At 39.1% G+C, this 21,293-nt stretch overlaps 1 protein-coding gene across 2 annotated transcripts in view; it reads right to left on the minus strand.

The window, feature by feature from the left end:
- Positions 1 to 20,124, minus strand: part of agap3 (ArfGAP with GTPase domain, ankyrin repeat and PH domain 3) — a 113,205-nt gene extending 93,081 nt beyond the window's left edge. Inside the window, exons 1-3 of one of the 2 annotated variants that reach the window (XM_056249288.1) lie at positions 19,702 to 20,124; positions 9,359 to 9,417; positions 4,119 to 4,206 (exon numbers count right to left, since the gene is read on the minus strand). In XM_056249288.1, coding sequence (XP_056105263.1) covers positions 4,119 to 4,206; positions 9,359 to 9,417; positions 19,702 to 19,819 — 265 coding nt within the window. In that variant the 5' untranslated portion in view covers positions 19,820 to 20,124. Of the gene's footprint in view, positions 1 to 4,118; positions 4,207 to 9,358; positions 9,418 to 15,022; positions 16,679 to 19,701 lie in introns of those variants that run through there. The other variant, XM_056249287.1, reaches the window with a different exon arrangement.
- Between the last annotated feature and the right edge of the window lie 1,169 nt (positions 20,125 to 21,293).

The raw sequence follows: 21,293 nt of genomic DNA on the forward strand, positions 1-21,293 counted from the left end.
TCTGCCAAATATTTGAGCAAGTGTAAAACAACAATACAAATGTCAGACCACGCAGGAAAGAGTCTTCGCTTACATAATCTTTGGACATGATAACATGGTGAAACCGTGGCTTTTTTGGACATTGACTACAGTAAAATCATGGTACTCTTTGAGGTAGCTCCACTGAAATACTATTTTATATGAATATATAGTAATCATTTAGTCCCTTTATGAAAAATGTACCATGGTAAAGTAGTGGTATCAGGTGGTAAATACCAAGGTGCTTTGATACTGGTATATGACGAAAAACACATGGTAGTACCATGGTAAGGTTTGGTATGTTTATATACACTAAACGTTCAAGTTTGGTCAGTGTTCTTTTTTTTCAAGAAATTAATACTTTTATTCAGTAAGGATGCATTAAATAGATCAAAAATGACAGGAAGACATTCTATTTAAAAAAAAAATATATATATATATATATATATATATATATATATATATATATATATATATATATATATATATATATATATATATATAATATGAGGCAGCACAACTATTTTCAACATTGATAATGATAAGAAATGTTTCCTGACCAGAAAATCAGCATATTAGAATGATTTCTGAAGGATCATGTGACACTGAAGACTGGAGTAATGATGCTGAAAATTCAGCTTTGATCACAGGAATAAATTACATTTTAGGATATATAAACATAGAAAGCAGTTATTTTAAATTGTAATAATGTTTTACAATATTGCTGTTTTTATGGTATTTTTGATCCAATAAATGCAGCCTTGGTGAATTCTTTCAAAAACATGAAAAAATCTTATCAACCCCAAACATTTGACCAGTAGTGCATCTTTTATAAAAAATTTTTATAAAAATAAACCTTTTTTTTTACCACTGGATACCATTACAAACTTTTTTCTAAGGGAAGTCAGAGGACAAGGCTTTATTACAGACCATGACAGATGTTCATTTTTAATACTAAATCAATATAAACAATAATATTAACTATGTAATAAGAGTTAAAGAACACAATAATGTTCTGCCTTGATGCGAGTTATATATCACAGAAAGACTGATATTCGATTTCTATTATAGAACAACAAATATGTATTAGTTTAAGTTAACTACTCAGGTGTGTGTTAATACCAATCTCACAATCCCACAGCGATTCATTGATTTTCATTTTTCTCACTGCATTAGACATGAGCATTATTCCACATCAACGCCACAGTCTGGTCAGAGAGAAGCAGAGACTCTGACTGAATGAGACGCAACTGTGAAAGCTGCGTTCGAAACAAGTCCCAACAGGCGTGTCTTTTTCCTTCAAGAACACAATGTGCATACAGGCTTCCAACAAAACCCACTGGGCCAGAATACTGAACTTTTAGCCTGTTTTGAGGCATGTTCCGGGTTCAACGCAAGTAAAAAATATATCAGCAACAACTGTGTACCACATAAACTTATTCTGGCTCATCTCTAACTCTTAAATAAAAACGTACAAAAAAAACAGATTTGCAGTAATGCACTTGCAATGTGCTGCTAGTATTTTGACTAAAGCGCTTGAAATTTGTGTTATAATATAATCATTTTAGCATGGAACTATTGTTTATGCAGTACAGATAAATTCCTGCAAAATGTCTTTACATAAACAGTGTTTTTCAATAGTTACATTGCAAATATTTAGCTTTTAGTATACCTTTAATGAGTTTTTTATTAATATTGGAGTATGACATTTTTTTTTAATGAATGATACTCTAAATAAGAAACTAAACCCACCAGTAGGTGGCGGCAAATGTCTTAAATCATTATATAATTATAATAATAATTATCATAATAATTCGATTCGTTCGAACAGCCGATTCATTCAGGAATGAAATAAATGGCTCTCTTTATGAATGGGTCATTGAATCATGTTCAGCAGAAGAAAGAAATTCATACAGGTTTGAACTTGAGGGTGAGTAAATGATGACAATTTTAATTTTTAAGTGAACTACTCCTTTAACTACATCATGAGACAAACACTCCTATGGGGACATTTTTTGCCCTGATATCTTGAATTTTAGGCTAGGCTTCATCACATGTTCGTCTTCAATCAACTGTATGAAATATAAGATGACCTACATAGTTTTTGGGCAGGGCGGGTGCCTTACATGCATGAATAATTTTAACACATTATTTCCCCCCCATAAGTAATTCATTCAATTAACTTTTTAAAGGGATAGTTCACTTTGAAATTAATTGTTGGTATGTTTTAGCTTACCTCAAGGGCATCCAAGATGTAGGTGTCTTTGTTTCCGCAGTAGTTTCAATTTTGATATTTTTAGGTCAAACCGTTCTTGTCTGCCAGTCATATAATGCAGGTCTATGGTCACCACTAGTGTTGTTTTTGGCGGCCTGTTTTAATTTTAGTTTTAGTCTAGTCTTTGTGTCAAGCTGTCATTTTAGTTTTTATTAGTTTTAGTCACATTCATACTCTTTTTAGTCTAGTCTAGTTTTAGTCGACGAAAACTGATGACATTTTAGTCTAGTTTTAGTCAACGAAAACTGACGACATTTTAGTCTAGTTTTAGTCGACGAAAGACATAGTCTAGTTTTAGTCAATGAAAATTGTATTTTAGTCTCTTTTTAGAATTCTATTTAACCCAGTCAATATATTAGCCTATACCTATAGTATAGACAAAACCAAAATTTTCTTTTAGCCAAACCCATTTCAAACAATCTTATCTTCTGTTATCATTATATTATTGTTACCTTATAGACTCAAGAATACATCCATTCCAGACACGGAAAATGCTCTGATTTGAATTTACAACATATTTATTTTACCAACCAAACATGTTAGAAGTAGCCTACACACATGATGAATTGAAAGTTTTTCCTAATGTCATTTCTTCTTTTTCTCCCAAAGACGAATCCCTTTCTCTGTCTCAGACTTAACTTTGTTTGTTGTCGTTTATGCTAATGCCCGTTTCACACATACTACGAATTTTTTTTCCGCACCCATGTAGAGCCTATATGGTTACAGCGCTCACACACACGCACGCGGATGCGGTCCGTCAATGCGTGCGTGCATAACAGCAGAGCAGAGATCTACACAGTAGCTACCTCAACAACGCGACATAATGGATGTAGGCTAAAAATATTGATTTGAAATAAAAAATAGAGAATAAATGTTGTGATTCAGTGGTACAGCCGTAGATCAGTTGCGCACTGCAAACGGAGCACATGTGAAAGCAAAATAGCTCGTGCTGCTCATTGTGTACACATTGATGGCCTAAGACACAAAACGAGCGGTTTGTGTGAGAAAACGAACAGTATTTATATCGTTTTTACCTCTAGTAAACACAGCCACGTCCAAATGATCTGAGGGCGCGGGCGCTTCGGTCTGCGCAAGCGCCGGAAGTGATCTCTCGCGCGTGTACGTCACTCATACAATTGTTTTATTTTTTATTTTTTTAATTGTTTTCTTTTATGACGGTTTAAACATCCCCGGATAAGCGCAAATTAGTACCATTTTAATTAGCCGTCTTATCTACAATCTCTGTTCTGTGTAAACAATGAGTGACGTACACGCGCGAGAGATCACTTCCGGCGCTTGCGCAGACCGAAGCGCCGGCGCCCTCAGATCACTTCGACGTGGATGTGTTTACAAGAGGTAAAAACTATATAAATACTGTTCGTTTTCTCACACAAACCGCTCGTTTCGTGTCTTAGGCCATCAATGTGTACTTACATTTACAAGTCATTAAATCATGTTTAATTTGGACTTCTCTGTGCATGCTCTTTGAGGTGGTGACCATAGACCTGCATTATATGACTGACAGACAAGAACGGTTTGACCTAAAAATATCAAAACTGAAACTACTGCGGAAACAAAGACACCTACATCTTGGATGCCCTTGAGGTAAGCTAAAACATACCAACAATTAATTTCAAATGGAACTATCCCTTTAAATCGACAGCGCTAGTTCTAATAAAAATGAGTAAACAAATGCAGTGCACAGATGACCATACGAGACGAAACAAATTCATGGCCAGCAAAGTCTGCTCCGCGGCAGGAGGTCTTGTTGGGTGGCTGGCCCTGACAAACACACAGTATTCGGCCCTCCCCGCTGCTCACTCACCCTCAGGCGACTCCTCCTGGACATATGTTCCTGTCAGATACCGGTGAACTAATGCTGACTTCCCACTGGACAGGTTTCCCACGATGCCCTGCATGGAGAAACAGACACGCATATGACGACAGTGTTTGGGTGTATAATGCAGAGACAAAACAGAATAGCAAACAAATAATCGTCTGGAAGATAATCAGTGAGATATATTTCAGGATATTAAATAACTAATAAAACTCGCTGCAAGTCATTTTTTTTATATGAAAGTATCACTAAATCTCAATGAGAGTGAGGCTGAAAGACACCACCCCCTTCCTTCATGAGACTAACCAAATTGGCCTAAAAGACAATAATCAGTTTCTATAACTATTCACTACCAACAGATGGAGAACATCCGTTGTATCCAGGACTTCCCTCAAACGAGTCGAGATCCCTTCTGTCATCAAACAACCCCTCAACCGTGGAGAAAGCAACTTTCAGGAGTTTCCTCACACTCGACGCAACTGTTCCGCCTGTCAGTCCACAGGAGGACGGCTGTTCCTGCACCAATGGATCATAATTCCCTACCAGCTGGAGATGGACAGCTTTACAAACATGAGGACAGATACACCTGTCTTTCCCCTCAAACACTGGAGATGAAGAACTTCCTATAACAAATATTGAAATGAATTGACGAGGTGAGCACTGATAAAGAGAGCTTATACCGATAACAAAGCGTGCATTGAATCTACTTCTTACAGAATTCTGCAGAAAGATCAGAGGCCGGTTGCATAAACTGCTTCGACTAGTCTTACAAGTTAGTTATCTAATTTTTTTCTTCATGTATGGTCTAGGGCCTCCTTTTGCAGCCAATAAAGCAGGGGTGGGGAACGTTGATCCTGGAGGGCCATTGTCCTGCAGAGTTTAGCTCCAACCCTGAAAAAAACACTCACCTGCCTGTAACTTTAGCAATCCTGAAGACCTTGATTAGCTTCAGGTGTGTTTAATTAGGGTTGGAACTAAACTCTGCAGGACAATGGCCCTCCAGGATCAACGTTCCCCACCCCTGCAATAAAGCATCAATTCGTCAGCATGGAAATGACAGATGCAAGTTCTGCACAATGTCTAGAGGGATTTTGAGCCATTCCTCTTCCAGAACAGTGGTCAGGTCACTTCTTATGTGATGCTGGTGGAGGAAAACCTTTCCTGACTTGCTCCTCAAAAACACCCCAAAGTGTTTCAATAATATTGAGATCTGGTTACTGTGCAGGCCATGGGTGATGTTCATCAAACCATTCTGTCTCAACTCTTGCTGTGTGTATTGGTGCATTATCATGTTGTTGATACACGGCACCCCCTTCAGGGTACAATGTTTGAACCATTGGGTGCACATGGTCCTCTAGAATAGTTGGGTAGTCCTTGGCAGTGTATCAGTGTATCAGTCAATCAAGCCCAGTAGGGAACGCCATGATGCTGCAGCCCAAACCATCACTGATCCACCCCTGTGCTTCACTCTGGGTGTTAAGCCTCTTTGGGGCTTCTCCGCACCGTAACTCTCCCGGATGTGGGAAGGACAGTGAAGGTGGACTCATCAGAGAACAATACATGCTTGCACAACAGTCGAGGTCTGCATTTAATTCTGCCGTGATTTGGGCAGCTGTGGTTTTGTTTTTTGGATACAATCCGGGTTAGTACTTGGACATCCCTTTCAAACAGCTTCCTATTGCATCGACAGTTATTCCTATAGGAAGTGGTTCATCCTTCGTGGTGGCATGCCGACATTACCCTGGATAACACCACAAAGACTTGCTGTCCTGGTCACAGATGAGCCAGCGAGATGCGCACCAACAATTTGTCCTCTTTTGAATTCTCATATGTCTCCCATTATGTTGTGGATTGCAATATTTTATGTGCAGCTGCGCTATTGCTCTGCTAATTCAACCTTCACACTCTGCTGATAAAATGTAAAATCAGTGAAAATTGGCCACCAAGCCACGCATATATAGCCTAGGCCGTTGACAACAAGGTCGCCACATATCGAGCATCGCTAGAACCAACTTGACCTTCAATAGGGGACCAAATACTGCTTTCCTCATGGAAATGGAAAACCTATGTCCTTTCTTTTCACAAAAAACCCCACCAAACATTCATCATTTAAACACGAGGCTCATATTGAACACCGTTTTGGTTCATCAGAGGGTGGTGTGTGTTGTTAACGAGGTTCAGACAGTAAAATTTTCCTCCACAATAAAGCAGTTTGTTACCCAAGTGGCCACTGCAGACATCACAAACAAAGAGGGGGATAGAAACATCATTAGGAGAATATTGGATGTAAAAACTTTATGAGCATATGGTTTCATCGTGTTGCCTCATAAGCAGCTGTGTGTTTTTTGTTTAAATTGGATAATTATGATCATTGAATTGGATCATTTTTCCATGAGGTTCACTGATACAAAAACTGTGATTTTTGTAACATTAAAATGATCCAGTGTGGGGGTGTGAAGTAACATTACAAATGCTCATGTTACACGTTACTGTAATTAAAAATGGTGTACTTTTACTAGAGTATATTTTAAGTGATGTGATCTGTAAGATGATTATGTTCGCTGATCAATGTTTATATGTGAATAAAAGCTTAAATTAAATATGTCAATCATATAAAGCGATTGAGTCTCTTCACAAATTCAGTATGCACACCTTATTGATGACCCATGGTGTTATACAGCATCTCTTTCAGCGTGTGTGTGATATGATGTAATAAAAAATACAGCTCCTTTATTAATTTTTTTATCCATTTCATACAATCCGCCTTCATTTAGCGAGTACTATATCTGCAATAATTTTTACAACATTATTAGTTCCAGTTAGCCTGGTTAAAACCATACCATTCTCAGTTGTAACTGAGTTATGGTCTGGCAAAGCGTCATAGACAAATCATTTCCAGAGGGGCGTCACCAACGGACGTCGCGGATAGACCTAAACCCAATCAGAGCGATGAAGGAGATGACGTATGCAGAGCGGGGGAGAAACATCTCCGAGTGTTGTTCTTTGCTCGGTTTTTAACAAAAAGGAAACGTTCAAATCGCTTAAAACAGACGCGATAGCTGATTCGAACGAGTGATGTTCGACGGCGCCATCCATCTTTGTAATGTAGGCTACAAAATCTGCTTCAAAATCCCAGCGCTGTCGTCATCGTGTAAAGCCCGCCCCAACGTTTCTGATTGGTGCCTCGATTTCGACGGATTGGAAATGGGCTTGAATGAGCTCTTTGCCAGACTAACTTTCAGAGCAAATCTAAATTTGCCGGAAGTTGTCTGGGTTTTCCCAGGCTAAGTTCCAGTTAGTTGTTGACGATATCAAGAACACTAAAATATCCCATGTTGGCTAATTGCGCATTTAAGTTGAATATTGACAAGCATAATAACAGACAAATCATATTAAAGAGCTGTGATGTATCAGTTAAAGCTGCAGTCCGTATCTTTTCCTCTTTGTCGCCATCTCTCTGTTCGAAATCTGTAACTGCAGTGATTCGCGGAATTATTATCTTTACGTGGGTTGTAAATCGGCATGAAACAGCGCGGATGAACACAGTGCTTTGAGGCAAATGCTGCTGTCAGTCACCGCGCTGTGTGGATACTGTCATACAGAATCACAGATTCACTTTTTGAAAGTTTGACCAACATAAGAATTTTCATAAGAAAATGTCTTCTGAACAAGTAAAATCCATTTTTGTTCTGACCAACTAAGGGGGAAAAAGCATTCGACATGATAAGCTTCGTTAGATTTAATCAACGCGATTTACAGCAACCGTGCAAATTATAGCCTACTTTGTTCTCAAATTGTTCATGTTAACAACATCAGCATTGCGTGACTAATGTTAAATTTAATGTGTTTTATGGTTACCTTTGTAGTTCAGAATTCATATTCTCCATAATAGCAAAACGAGAAAGGCACAACAAAGGAAACTCCATAACTGTGTGAATTAAGAAAACGTACTGTACACGATTGAACTATTGAAATGTCTTACTTGTTCAGCAGAAAAAAGCCGTCTCTTCTTCCGTTTTGAACCCCTTCAAAACACGGAGTTCACGCACTTTTCAAAAGCCCCGCCGATGTTTAAATCCTTGTGTTCGCATGAGACGGTTTCTTTCTCTTTCTCTAGCCACCTTAAATCCGAAGTACGAAGTCTTTTGGGTTTTATAACTGCTGAATCTCCAGTTGACACTGATGATTGTTGTTTGGATCTTTCTGGATGCCAAAAGTTTAATTATGTAAAGTGCTGCGAGAAAAGCCTATACATCTAAACATCTCGTCACGCGCCGTATAGCCGGCTAGCCGAAACTCCTTCTTTATGTGTACGGGTGTGACGTCATGACGCAAAGACATGCTCGAATTTCCCGCGGAAACCCACCAGTACCACTGGAATTAAAATCATTATTACAAGCTAACCGTTTTGAATCTAGCTATGGCAAGCAGATAGTTTTGACCACTGGCAGAATAAGTTTTTTTTTTAATATAATTATTTTGGATTATTTTTAACTTAAAAAAGTTACGGACTGGAGCTTTAAAGAGATTAATTCAAAATGTTTTATGAATTATGCATCAAATACAATTGAATATTTTAAAGTAAAATAACCTTTTTTCCTCTCTGTAATAGCCTTTCCCAATTGTTTTGGAAGTGGATGCATTTTATCACTGATAAAAAGTTGGCAGTCAAAATGAAAACATGTTGGAGATAGATATTCGACATTCTTTCTGACAAACAGCAAAAGGAAATGTGAATTACATTATGTACATTGTTTTCTTCATTTTTTAACGCAGTGTTCAGTGTTTATTATAAGGGAGATATAATCCACAGCTCAGTACTCACTACTCATGAGTATTTTTAAATAAGCTACTCTTTTACTCTTTACTCAAGTACTTTTTACTCTACTCAGAATAAATGTTTTGGAAAGTAATGCTTCTTTTTCTTGAATATATATTTACAGTACTCTTTCCACCCCTTATGAAGTGTAAAAAAAAATTAATTCATACACTGAGTCATATTTTGACAGTGATATTGTGTATGAAATATCAGTGAATTTTCTCACTGGTGGCTATTCTGAGGGAACGTCAGCAGAATAAGTGACACTCCAGACTGTCTCAAGCTGAAATATCATTACAGAGAGTGACATACAGCTGTCAGTGTCTCTCTACTTGCTGAATAAATTCAGTGGTCGACATGTCATGTTAAGAGATAAAATGACAAAGTAAAGGTTGGGAAGATCACTCACCACTTTGAGCTCTGGTACTGATCGACTCAATGTCCATTCCTGACTGTTGACGAAGGAATCTGGAAAGAAACAGATAGAAAACTTTAGTAAGTGATTATGTCATTCATTTCACTCAATAAACTGGACAGACATGTTTGTATGTTATATACACACACCAATATGTCCATCAACCAGGAATGATTGATGAATTCATCAATTCATCAACAAAAAAAAAAAAACAGATTGAATCATTTTTTTACCTTAGCGTAACAAAAACATTTTGTTCAGGGAACTACAGTGCGACCAAAATGGTCGCATATGCGACCTTTTGAAATGCCATTGCGACCCTAATTTTTAATGGGTCGCAAATGTATCACCGTTTGATTATTTTTGTACCTATATGTTTTAGGCAATATGCTATGATTTACTATGAGCATTTATTAAAACAGAAATGTGTATTTTAAGAATACGTTTTATAACGTTCTCTGAGCATTCAACACATCAAGTTGGCTTCGCGCTTGTTTAACTGAGAGAACGAGAGAGAGTGAAAGCCGCGCGCGCGCACTCTCTCGCCGTCTTCACACTGTCTTGCTCTCTCTCCCGCCCTCGCTCATATTAATGAATTGAGTTGACTGAATATCTTTGAGAATACACGATGGTATTTTTTCCTGAACTACCACTGGTTGTGAATTGTGCTAAAATAACGTTGCCTCATCTTCTCTGAAAAGCTTTCCACACAAATATGACATAAACCACACTTTCAATAAACAAAACAAAAAAATCTATCTAGTGATGAAATGTTTTCTGTGTTGAGAGTGAGACAAATCTTGTGCGATGTCCTAAACTGCCTGGATAATCACACAACGTGTGCCGTGGTCCGTTAATGACACGTCCGATTCGCGAACTAATATGACTCCTTTGAACCGATTCACTTTAATGAATGGTTAAAACAACTGATCTGTCCAACACTGAACTCAAGAGACATAAATCAGAAACACTTTACAATAAGGTTCCATTTATTAAAGTCTAGTTAACTACATTAAAACATTCTATTAATATTAGTTTCTATATGGATTTACTCCATGACAAAACCACCCCAGTCATTCTAGAATGATTCATTCTTTCCAAATAGAGCTTTTTGTTTGAAATTGTTTTTATATCGCAATATATATCACAGAAAAATCAAATATCGCAATGTCATTTTTTACCAATATCGTGCAGCCCTACTGTAAATTCTGTGGGCCTTCAGGACTGTCCAAATTTGTAACTGCGTCAAAACAATTCAAACACAAATCATTGAAGCTTCACTATGACAGTATGAAGCACGCAAAGTGGATTATATTTATTTTATTTTTCCTTAAGAGTTCAGAAGTCTACCCATCTGTGCCTGCAATAGCATGTTGAAATCCAAAAGAAATTCATTTAGCACTTTATTGTGTAGGCCTACTGTATTTTCTATTGCAGTAAATCTATCCCAACCAATTTTAAAGAAAACAAGAAGGCATTTGGTTTAAAAGATGGCAAGTAAAATAAAAAGCACATCTGTATGCAATACAGTTTCATTATTGGTCATTATTATCCAGAGTAGCTTACTATAAATAATTTGTGCGACCAAATCATGTTTTGCGCTAGTAACTGAAAAAGTAAGTAGCGCAAGTGCCACCAGTGGAAAATGTTAGTGTAGTTCCCTGTTGTTTCAACAATGTTTAGAAAATATATATTAAAAAAGGAGTGTTATAAAAGTTGTTTTTTTGTATTCTTTGAATACATACATTGATAAGTGGAGTGCCACTTAATAAATGGAAGAAATAAATGGAAGAAATCAGTTTTATTTTTAACTGCCTTTAAAAAGAGCACCAACTGTAAAAGTATGTCACTCATGCAGAAGATCAGAGGCTAAGTTGCTACTAATAATCATGTTTGTCATATTGGCTACATGGACTGACAACAGCGAAAACACAAGCCTCATTGGCCAAGCGAAATCCTGCTCATTTCTGTGCCACAAACACTATCTGTTGTGCAGTGATTGCATCATCACAGCGGGCACATGGGCAGCCCTGTTTAAAGCACCACAGAGGTTTGTGGCACTGCATTGTTTAGTTCATTTTTCACTCCGCTGCTCATGTCCAATCTAATCAATTTCTATTCAAAGCATCTGAGGAACAGAAGAAAAAAAACTCTTTGTAGATTCAGGGGACAGTGAGAAAAATACACAAAGAAAGGGACCCATTTGTGAGAGAGAAAAAAATCTATGCGTGGTACCAAAAGGAGTCTCATTTGTGTGATGGTGGGAACATGGTGTGCTAAGTGTAACGCACGGCAGGTCAGGAGGTGTTTCCTTCCGTCCTTCATTTAAACTTGATGTCTCACCCTCCCTTTCGCACACTCAACAAACTGCTGAAGTGACTCAGATGAGATTCTTCTTGCTGCGCTCAGCAACGTGTCCTGATGAAACCAGGCGTTTTCAACTTGCATCCTCGCTCTCACACACGGATGCAAGGAAAAGTGGACCTACGCCAACATGGAAACACATCTGAACATGACAACCACTCCCCACAATCCCACAGGACAGCATCTTGCCATTTTTTCCACAAAGATGTTGAGGTACCACAAGTCAAAACAAATCAAAGTAATTAGACTTCAGATGCACTGCACATGATCTAAACTCAATGAGGCAGGTAGGGTATCAGGTAAATACTGCGGTATTTTGGAGCGACAGATGTGAATTTGTCAGTAAAATGAAACCCCATTGAGGTAAAAAGACATCAAACTGATGTTGCACTTCAGAATTTCAATTCGATGCTTTTCCTTCTGAAGGGTGAACTGCGAGCGAAGCGCTTTTCATGTCATATGGGAGCCGAAGCGAACTTTAGTGATATCTAGCTGAAGAAAATATGACTCAGAGTTTTAAGAGGGCAAGGTCATCACAATCGCATGGGAGAACATTTAGAAATGGCTCTTAATGCTATTTCAAGCCTAGAGGAACAGAGATGCATGCAAATCAATAGGCTTTTTAAGGCCTCATTTGGAAAATGTAGAGCCTTTTAGTTAATTAGTGGTTAGAATATATGAGATGTTGGTGTAGTCGTCCATTTCTTTTGCACATTTAAAAGAGAAAGGGAACCCTTTGTACCTTTATAACATACAGTACTGGATTCTCTCAAGCTACCCGTGATGCAATTTTCTAGCTTTGCACCATCTGAAGTGACCTCACACCATTTTCTAACCTGCTATTGAAACCCAGCATTCACGACCCGAAGGCCTAAAAGTCATCCGAATTCTAGCTGAGAAGACCTGTAAGGAGAGTCTGGCACTTTGTATTTTAAGCCTGGAAGGCTTTACCTTCCCTCACCTGCATACACACAGAACTCACAGCTACAGAAAACAGTCAAGACTCAGGAACGACCTGCTTGTCAAACTACCAGGGCATGTAGCGACAGGTACACGTAATCTACACACCTAAGCTTTGGTCCAAAAAGCTCAAGTTCAGTAAACACACCTACATTCCGGCTGTCAGTCAACTTTTGCAAAGAAAGGTCATTCAGGGAGTTTGGAAAGGACAGTTTCCTTAGTAACCAATGAACATAAACTCAAGCAGATGCCAAGGGTGTAAACGGCCCTTAATTTGTTATCTCCATTTGAGGAGTGACTAATGGTACTGCCTAAAAACAAGCCCTGTAAGTCATTTGTGAGAGCTTGTTGTGCTAAGGCAATCTTTCCCAGATACACTTAAGAAGGTAATGTGAGTAGATTGTTACGATAAATTCAAGTCCACTGATTGGATGATGGCCAATTAAAGGGCCGTGTCACTCTTTCTGTCCAAATACATATAAAATGAAACATAACATCAAATAAATCTAACATAGAAAATAAAACAAAAACATTAGAACAACCATATCTAAAAAAAAAACATAATTAGCATGCCCAACCCTGATGCCTCTGATGCTGATGATCTAGTCTTGCAAGTGAAAGCAAATGGTTACAATGCTAAAAAAAAGGAAATGAATCAAACGAATTGGTCAATACCATAAATGAGCTTGTTCATCATAAAATTTGTCTTTGCATCTTAATATTAAATGCAAATTAAGGGCATTGGATTGAAAGCTCTTCCTATATAGAGAATGATATAGGCCTAGATGCACAATTGAAATAAAAACCTTGAATTGTCATAATCTCAGTGTCACTGGTTCCTTCCATCTTTAATGGGAACGTGTTATTAAATGAGTCCAATTACATTGATGAATCAACAAAGCTGAATAAAAGTCTCAAAACTCAGAACATTATATAATTGTGTGTGTGTGTGTGTCTGTGTGTACACACAGACAGCTAGACAGAAAAATAGTATTTTTTTGTGCATTTTGATAATGTTACTCCATTACAATGAATTAAATCTGCTGTAACTTTCTCTCTTCTATCCAGATTTCCATTCCTTTATTTTTTAACATTCTGGTGAAATTTGTGCTAAAATGAGGGGTTTTATGACACTTTAAGCCTGTCAACAGTGCCCTAACTGTTTGTTCTAACTACGTAATAAATGCTCAAAACATCTCAAGGTGTGCTCCCAATAACACCATCTTCCATCCTGAAACATGTTCTCATAATTCAAACATAAGGACAGCTCTATTTCAACAGATGTGCTAGCATCTCTCCACTGACATTTCAGTCACCTTGCGTATGCAGACGCTTCATTCAAATTATATATTGCAAGTTGCAACCCTGAAGCTTTAAAGGCTAAAGATGTCACACTGCAAATGTAAGCCAGACTTCACTGATTGGAGACAAAAGGCAAAAGTAATTTCTGTTTACCTTATGCAATGCTGCACAAATACTTCTGATGAAAATTCCACAGGCAAAACTAATCAATTTTTAAGTCATCTAAATAAGGATTACAAAGGAGCTGAGGTGACATAAGGTTAAGAGCCTAGGCCTGTATACATCATCTTGTCACACTCTCAGTAACCTAATCCCCTTTCAAAAATCACAGTGTAAAGCTCTGCAACTACACTTTTTGTTTTGACTACCTTTGAGACGGTGCATGAGCTGCAGGCAAAAGAACGAGCAGACACGGAATGAAAACATGTTTAAAATATCATGAGGACTGTTGTCTACATGCTGGGTAATGATTTAACCTTCAGACCTTTTAAAGCAAAAACAAACCACAAAAAAAACCCAAACTCCCATCCAATGAGAACGTGATCGTTCCGTATTACCAGAGTAGTGCTTAGGAGGGATCCGATAGTAAAACAGCGTCATTAAATTATTCCCTTTCTTTATTCGTCTACATCATCCATCCTTGACTTATTCCTGCAGTCTATTTGATTACCTTGAAAGCGTTAATGATTAAACAAGATTTGATGGATGCTTTTTTTTTGCTTCCTAATTCAATTGCAGTGCAGACATACACTAGAAGAAAACTCCTCTTGGAGCCAATTAACAGCTCAAGCACACACACACACAGACACTCCAACAGAGCCAAAGCCTTCTGAGTGAATAATGCATTTAACCTCTTATTATGCCTGTTGGTGCTACTCAAGCCAGACCTTCAATATCATTTTAATATTTAATCAATTTGCCCTGCTCTCTAAGGCTACATCCAGGCACTCAAAGTCTGTCCTCTTCAGACAAAAAGCATTTTCCTACACAGACTGGGATGTGGAATGAAATTGTGCATTTTACACTACATACCTTGACCTTTGCGGAAACCACTGCCAGCTACAGTCTCTATAGCAACAGAATCAGGCTTTTTATTTCTCACCGGGGGATGGCTGCCAACTGCTTGGCTTTCAGTGCACAGCTCAGATTTGTTGCTGGACAACGGGTCCTTCCTCTTAAAACGATTAGCAATCAGCTGCCAAAAACTAGTCTCTGTTTGCAATTGTTTGGTGGGCTTGGTTAGTTTGGCAGGACGGAGAGGGATCTCCAAGACTGCTACCTTGCCACGAGTTTGGTACTGTATGTACTGTGTGGCCCCTTGGTCTTCGTCTTGCTCGCAAGCTGGCGTTAACGTCCTGCCTGTAAGGTAGGAGAACGGACGAGTGGTTTGCATTGATTTTTCTCCGATACTTGCAGTGCGTCTCCATTCAGTTCGGTCATCCTGCTCAAGTTGATTACGATTCCGCCTCATCCTGAGACTCAAACTCCTCCGCAGTGATCCGAACGTTCTCTTTTGTCCTTCCCCCTTGTTGGGTTCATTTAGCCTTGTTGAAGTTTGTGTCACTACGACTTCCTTGCCTGTTGCCTGTCGACCAAACCATCTCCATCGGAAGCCTGGGCGAGGCAAACTACCGGTGCCAGTAGAAGCGTGGCTTGCAAGCTCATCCCGGGATCCAGTTCGCTCTTTATTAAGCTCAAGCACAGTCATGCTAACAGGCCGTGGTTTGCTTCTGCTTTTAGAAGTCCGACGGATTGGTGGTTCTTCTAGTCTATGAGGAAGTAGGCTGACAGACGGCGGCATGTCTGCTTTTAGACCGTCTATGGCACGCAGCTCGGCACGTCTTGTCTGACACCGCTGGACCACATCTGGGCAACCTTGCTCATTGGGGGTAGAGGAAGGCAGAAGAACGTTGTTGTAGTTTGTAGCTGCCAACATGCAAACACTGCGGGGTCTTGTAGAGCTATCTTCGTTGATGGTTGTTGTGGTTTGGAGTGTCCTTTTGTCATCTGGGAAGACAAACATGCTCACTACTCTTCTGCTGCCCAGGAGCCGAAGCCCATGTGCAGGCCTTCGTAAGACCGCCACATGAGTTTCTGAGGCATTCTCCACAGATATAGCATTAAAACTTAGTTCCTTAATGGGAATGTGGCAAACATCAGCAGAGACTTCTTTGGTCCCAGCTTTCTTTTCCACAGCCAAATCGAAGTCTTCCGCAGAGGCTTGTTGCACACAGCTGTCCTGGAAGAAAGAAGGTAACCGGTCCGTCCTCATTCCTAGTACTTCCCCTTTCCTCCACCCCCCATTCCCTGTGCTGCTCAGGTAAAACCACCTATTGAGCTTTCCAGCTGCACTCCTCCTCTGCCCTGGGCTCTCTCGACGTTCCTCCCTCTGATCCGCCTCTTGTCTTTCGTTGTCGTCCTCTCCCACGTTGTTCTTAACAACTCCCAGCTCAGCTTCTACCCTCCTCTCAGGCCCTCCTGAAGGCGTACGAGTCTGCAGCTCCTCCTGGAGTCCCATTCTGGAAAACAACAACTTCGTATAGAGTTTTACCACCTTGGTCTTGGTGAGGAGATGTGATCTTTCCTTTAGAAATCACATTTCATATTACGGACACACCTCCACAAGCTTGTTCTCGGCAACTTAAGCGCTCTCTCTCTAACACTGCCGCACTCCGAGTCTTTCACCTCCAGGCCACATTCCAAAAGCAAGAATAATCCCTCACCTTTGACTTGTGAGAGACGGAGACAGAGTTAGGGGGGGAAAAAACTTCAAACAAGCCCCAGCATGACCTCACTGAAACTTTTACCTTGCAGGGGATTATGGGGGGTGGGGGGTGGGGGGGTGGGGGGGGGGTGGACTCGCTATGGAAAAAACAAACCTGTGCGCATTGGAGGGATAAATACAGTCACAGATTAAGGAGTCTTTGGTCTTCTCCTACTGTCAAAAACAGGTCTGTGCAACCCTGCAGTCAGCAGTGAAGGCAAATTCCTTAATGTTCCGGTTCTTGGCTTGAGTGAGAGGGGTCTGTTTGAACTTCAAGCTGCTCCCACATGTCCCAAGGATAACAGCAAACCAAGGAGCAGAATATTTTGTCTCCTTAAAGCGAAGGCATTGCCAAGGCACCTGTAGAGAAATCCCCGCGGGAGATACTGCTGTGACTGAAGGTTAAAACGGAGGGTGTCTGATGCTTGGGGTAGCGAGTATCTTCAGCACAGTTACCAACATTTGTACCATCCTAAAAAGCATCCAAATTAAAGGGCATTTTGTAGAGCTTCCCTTTCTTCGAGCCTCCCTAAATCATTCTCTCTCTAGTTCCCACATTCCCACCCTCCCTTCCTAAACTGCCCTCCCTCACAACTGCATTTCCTCATCCAACTGAACAAAGCAGAAATTGGCAAACAAAACTGGGGAGCTCATTGCATGGGGGGAGGATGAAAGGCCAAACAATTCCCCAGTTTTCTCATGCATGTCTTTGCCTATGCTAAAGTAATGACATGTAAAGTTTTCATACCACCTATGCCAACTCTAGGAGCATTGAATAAGCATTATGGGAAAGAATGTGCAATGAAAATAAAATGATTTCTCAGAAACACTAATTGTGCATGCAAAAGCGGTCTCCACAATAAAAATACAACAGGTCAAAGTATTTACCCCATAAACAAATGTTAGCTTTTGCTATCCTTCCTAGGATTCTGTATAACATCAATATTGGTTCCTAACATGGTAACTCTGACTGGCCATCGGTCATACTAGACAAAGCCATCTGGGTTAGGAAAACAAGGGAGCAGATTTGAGATTTTGTGCTTGCAAAGAGCACCCACAAGTGGTTTCAATGAAAACTACCCCACCAGTCTAGTTACACTACACTGTGATGGAGAATTTTTTTTTTTAGAATGATCCAGAGACTCGCTTGATGACATTCATGCTGCGCAAAGGAATTTATGAGAATTAATATTTTAGTTGGACTATGGTAAACTTACAGCTGTCATAAGATGGACAAAAAATGCACAATAAAATGCATCAATTTTGTCTAAGAACAGCAGCATATACATTACATATTCATTTATGAAAATATCAGCCACAAATTGATTGAAAAAGACTTCTAAAAGATGCAAAATAATACAGCAGCACTCTTTCCCCTTCTTTCTCTCTTCATCTTTCCCACTTTTATTATTTTCTTCCTTGTTTCCTTCTGAAGGTCTATCCTTCTGAAGGTCTATTCTTCCTTATTTGTGTCTCTTTCCTACCTTCCTTCCTTCTTTCCATCCTTTCCATATTTCTTTCTCGTTCTTTCTTTCTCTCCCTCTTTCCGTTCATTTGCCTATTTCTTATTTTCCTATTTTCTTCTTTCCTTCCCTCCTTTTATTTCTTTCCTTACTTACCTTTTAAATTCTTTCCATCTTTATCTTTCCCTCTATTTCCTTCCCTTATTTCCTTATTTCTCTCCTTGCTTTATCATGTCTAATTCCTTCCTTCCTTAAATATTTCCTGTCATTCTCTCTCTCTCTTCATCATTATTGAGATAACCATTGAATTATCCAGACAATACTTTAATCCAATTTACTCCTTTATGAACTCATGTCTGAAATCTTACATGTATGAGTCTGAGAACACAACAGAAGCCACTGGCTGCTAATCCCAGACTAGTCTTTTACTTTTTGTAAGTCTTTCTTATAAGAAAAACCACAAGTCCCTTGACCATAAGCCCTTTTATTTTGAGCTTCCACCCACTCAAGAGTAAAATCTTTGACAGATTTCCAATTTGTATAACCTAATGATTTTAATTACATGGACATATAGGCTTTTAATTTAGGCTTTTACTCACATATAAACATTGATCAGCGAACATAAACAGAAGCTCAACCAAACAAACCTCTTCCAGAAGCTCAAACGTACTGTGTAACAGGTACGTAACATACAAGAAAGAATGGTTACGCAGCACGTGTTCGGTTCTGAATCGTCAAGGTTTCAGTTGCATAAGCTGTACAGAAAGCTCTTAGATTTCATCAAAAAGATCTTCATTTGTGTTCCGAACAAGAATGAAAGTCTTATGGGTTTGGAACGACATGAGGATGAGTAATTACTAACCGAATATCATTTTTGGGTGAACTGTCCCTTTAACTTTAAAGCCACATTTAGCCAACAAAATGTATCCATTGCAAGATGTATGTCCTATATACTCTTGTTATCAACTCTCAAGCTAAAAACATACCTCATGCTATAGTTCTGATACAACGTTTCAATCAAAAAAACATTATACGTATGTCACTGATGACTCGCTTTTTATTCATCACAAAAATAGTTACACATAACTAGATTTATCATATGTGTGAAGCACCTTAATTTTTACGGCCTTCACCGCTTATAGATGATGTGAAAATTTTAAATAAATGTACAAATGTCTATAAAGTTAAATATAAATACTATTTTACAACACGTGGACACACACGTGGATATTTGATATTTACAATTAGCCTACCCCTTTTCAACACTATCCAAAATAAAATACATCAGACCAGAGATGACCTCAATTCTGGAATATAGTATTTTAAAAGAAACTATTCACTATACAGTTCAGCTATTTAATAATCAAAAGACATTTGTAAAGCAAGCACTAGAAAAGCCAGAAAACAACTGAGCATTAATCAGTACCAGTGTTGATAAGATGGAAGTTAACATGGTAATTCGCCTTTGAGGAAGTATTTATTACCTGCGTCGACAGCATTAGGGTTCGTCACCCCCGTAACAACCACTGAGATCAAACAGTCCTCAACGCCCCACTGCACATGGTTGTCTCTTGGCCGTCTTTTCCCTCCCAAACACATCATGATGAGTACTTCTCCAAACTACAGGAATATCCTTTCACCAGTGACATTATCAGGCCAAAAACAAACTAAAACCAAGTTCAGGGTCCTAATCATCTCTAATATTCCCATAAAGTTCTTCAGACGAGACGGTGTTGTTCTAGTACTGCTTTTGACAGATTGACTAACGACATGCTGAGATCATGAGCTTGGCTTTGTCAAATATCAAAAATGTCCCGGCAAGAGGGAGGAGGTGGCAGACAGGTTCAGGAAACATGTCGAACCTTTGTAATCCTTCATGAGAAGGAGGAGGGGACCACGGCCTCCCTGTCTTACCTGAACCTGAAGTAGGATTAGTCTAATCCTTAACCAATAGGAAGTCATTGGTGCATTATCCGTACCGGTGCGAACACGCACACGCAGAAATGCTACCGTGTCCCATTCTGTTTGAGTAAAGTACGGTCGTCCCTTTAAAAACTAGTTTAACTCCTCTTGGAATCTGTGCAATGCTCTGACGCAAGACGCCCCACTGATATTTCAAGTCCAACCACTGTCTGTGATGAAACTTGTCTGATTTAAAGTCAGATTAAACAAACATCAGTTAAAAAGTAGTGCTACAAAATGCAAAAAGCTCATAAGTGTGACAGAAATATGAATGCAGAGATCACAGCTAGAGGCATCAAAACGGTCCACTTCACAAACTATAACCAATATTCAACAAGTTAAACAAGTTGACTCGTTACAGAAACACACAGGGTTGCCCAACATTTTCGAACGAAACTACACATGCATTTACAAACTATTTCCATCCAATGAAATGCATTTAATTGACGAGATCCCATAGAAACGGGAGCACATAAAGACCATATCGACTCAACATCTCATTACGTTTTCATTAAAAACCACCGCGCCATCGGCGGTACCGTCTGCGAGGATAAATGAATACAAATACTGATGGATGAGAGAAAAAACACATTTTGCCCTTGCGAGGTGGTGTAGCAAAGACAGAGCATTAGATATGCCTTTCATTTATACCGATTTAATTATGCAGACCATCAGAAAGTGTGTTTCCGAATGCTTTTTTCAGCCTCAGGGCGCACCTTTATTACGCCGAACCCTTTGGAAATTGGCCTGCCAGTCTAATTAAAACAGAAAAACTAATTACGGTAAGACAATTAGACCTCTCGTCTTTTATTTTAAACACTTCTAATAGAGCAAGAAAGTGATGCAAGCAGCATGCCAAATCCCTCTCGTCTTTTTTATGAAGATGCAGATATTGCTTCAGGATCTTACAGAATTCAGTGAACATCTTCGGATCTGGAATTGGTTTAAAGAAACTTTCAGTAACACTGAGGAACATCTAAAAGGAACATTGTTACAGAAATAGTGCTATTATAAGAACATTTCTAGCATCTTTAATTGGCACGCAGCTGAGTGATATCGCCAATATTCACAAAATTTAGTTCAATTCATGTCTGTGAATCATTTCTAAGGTGTC

The sequence above is a fragment of the Rhinichthys klamathensis genome, unplaced genomic scaffold (genome assembly GCF_029890125.1).
Source record: "Rhinichthys klamathensis goyatoka isolate OS25496 unplaced genomic scaffold, OSU_Roscu_1.1 h1tg000059l_1, whole genome shotgun sequence".
Lineage (NCBI taxonomy): Eukaryota > Metazoa > Chordata > Actinopteri > Cypriniformes > Leuciscidae > Rhinichthys > Rhinichthys klamathensis.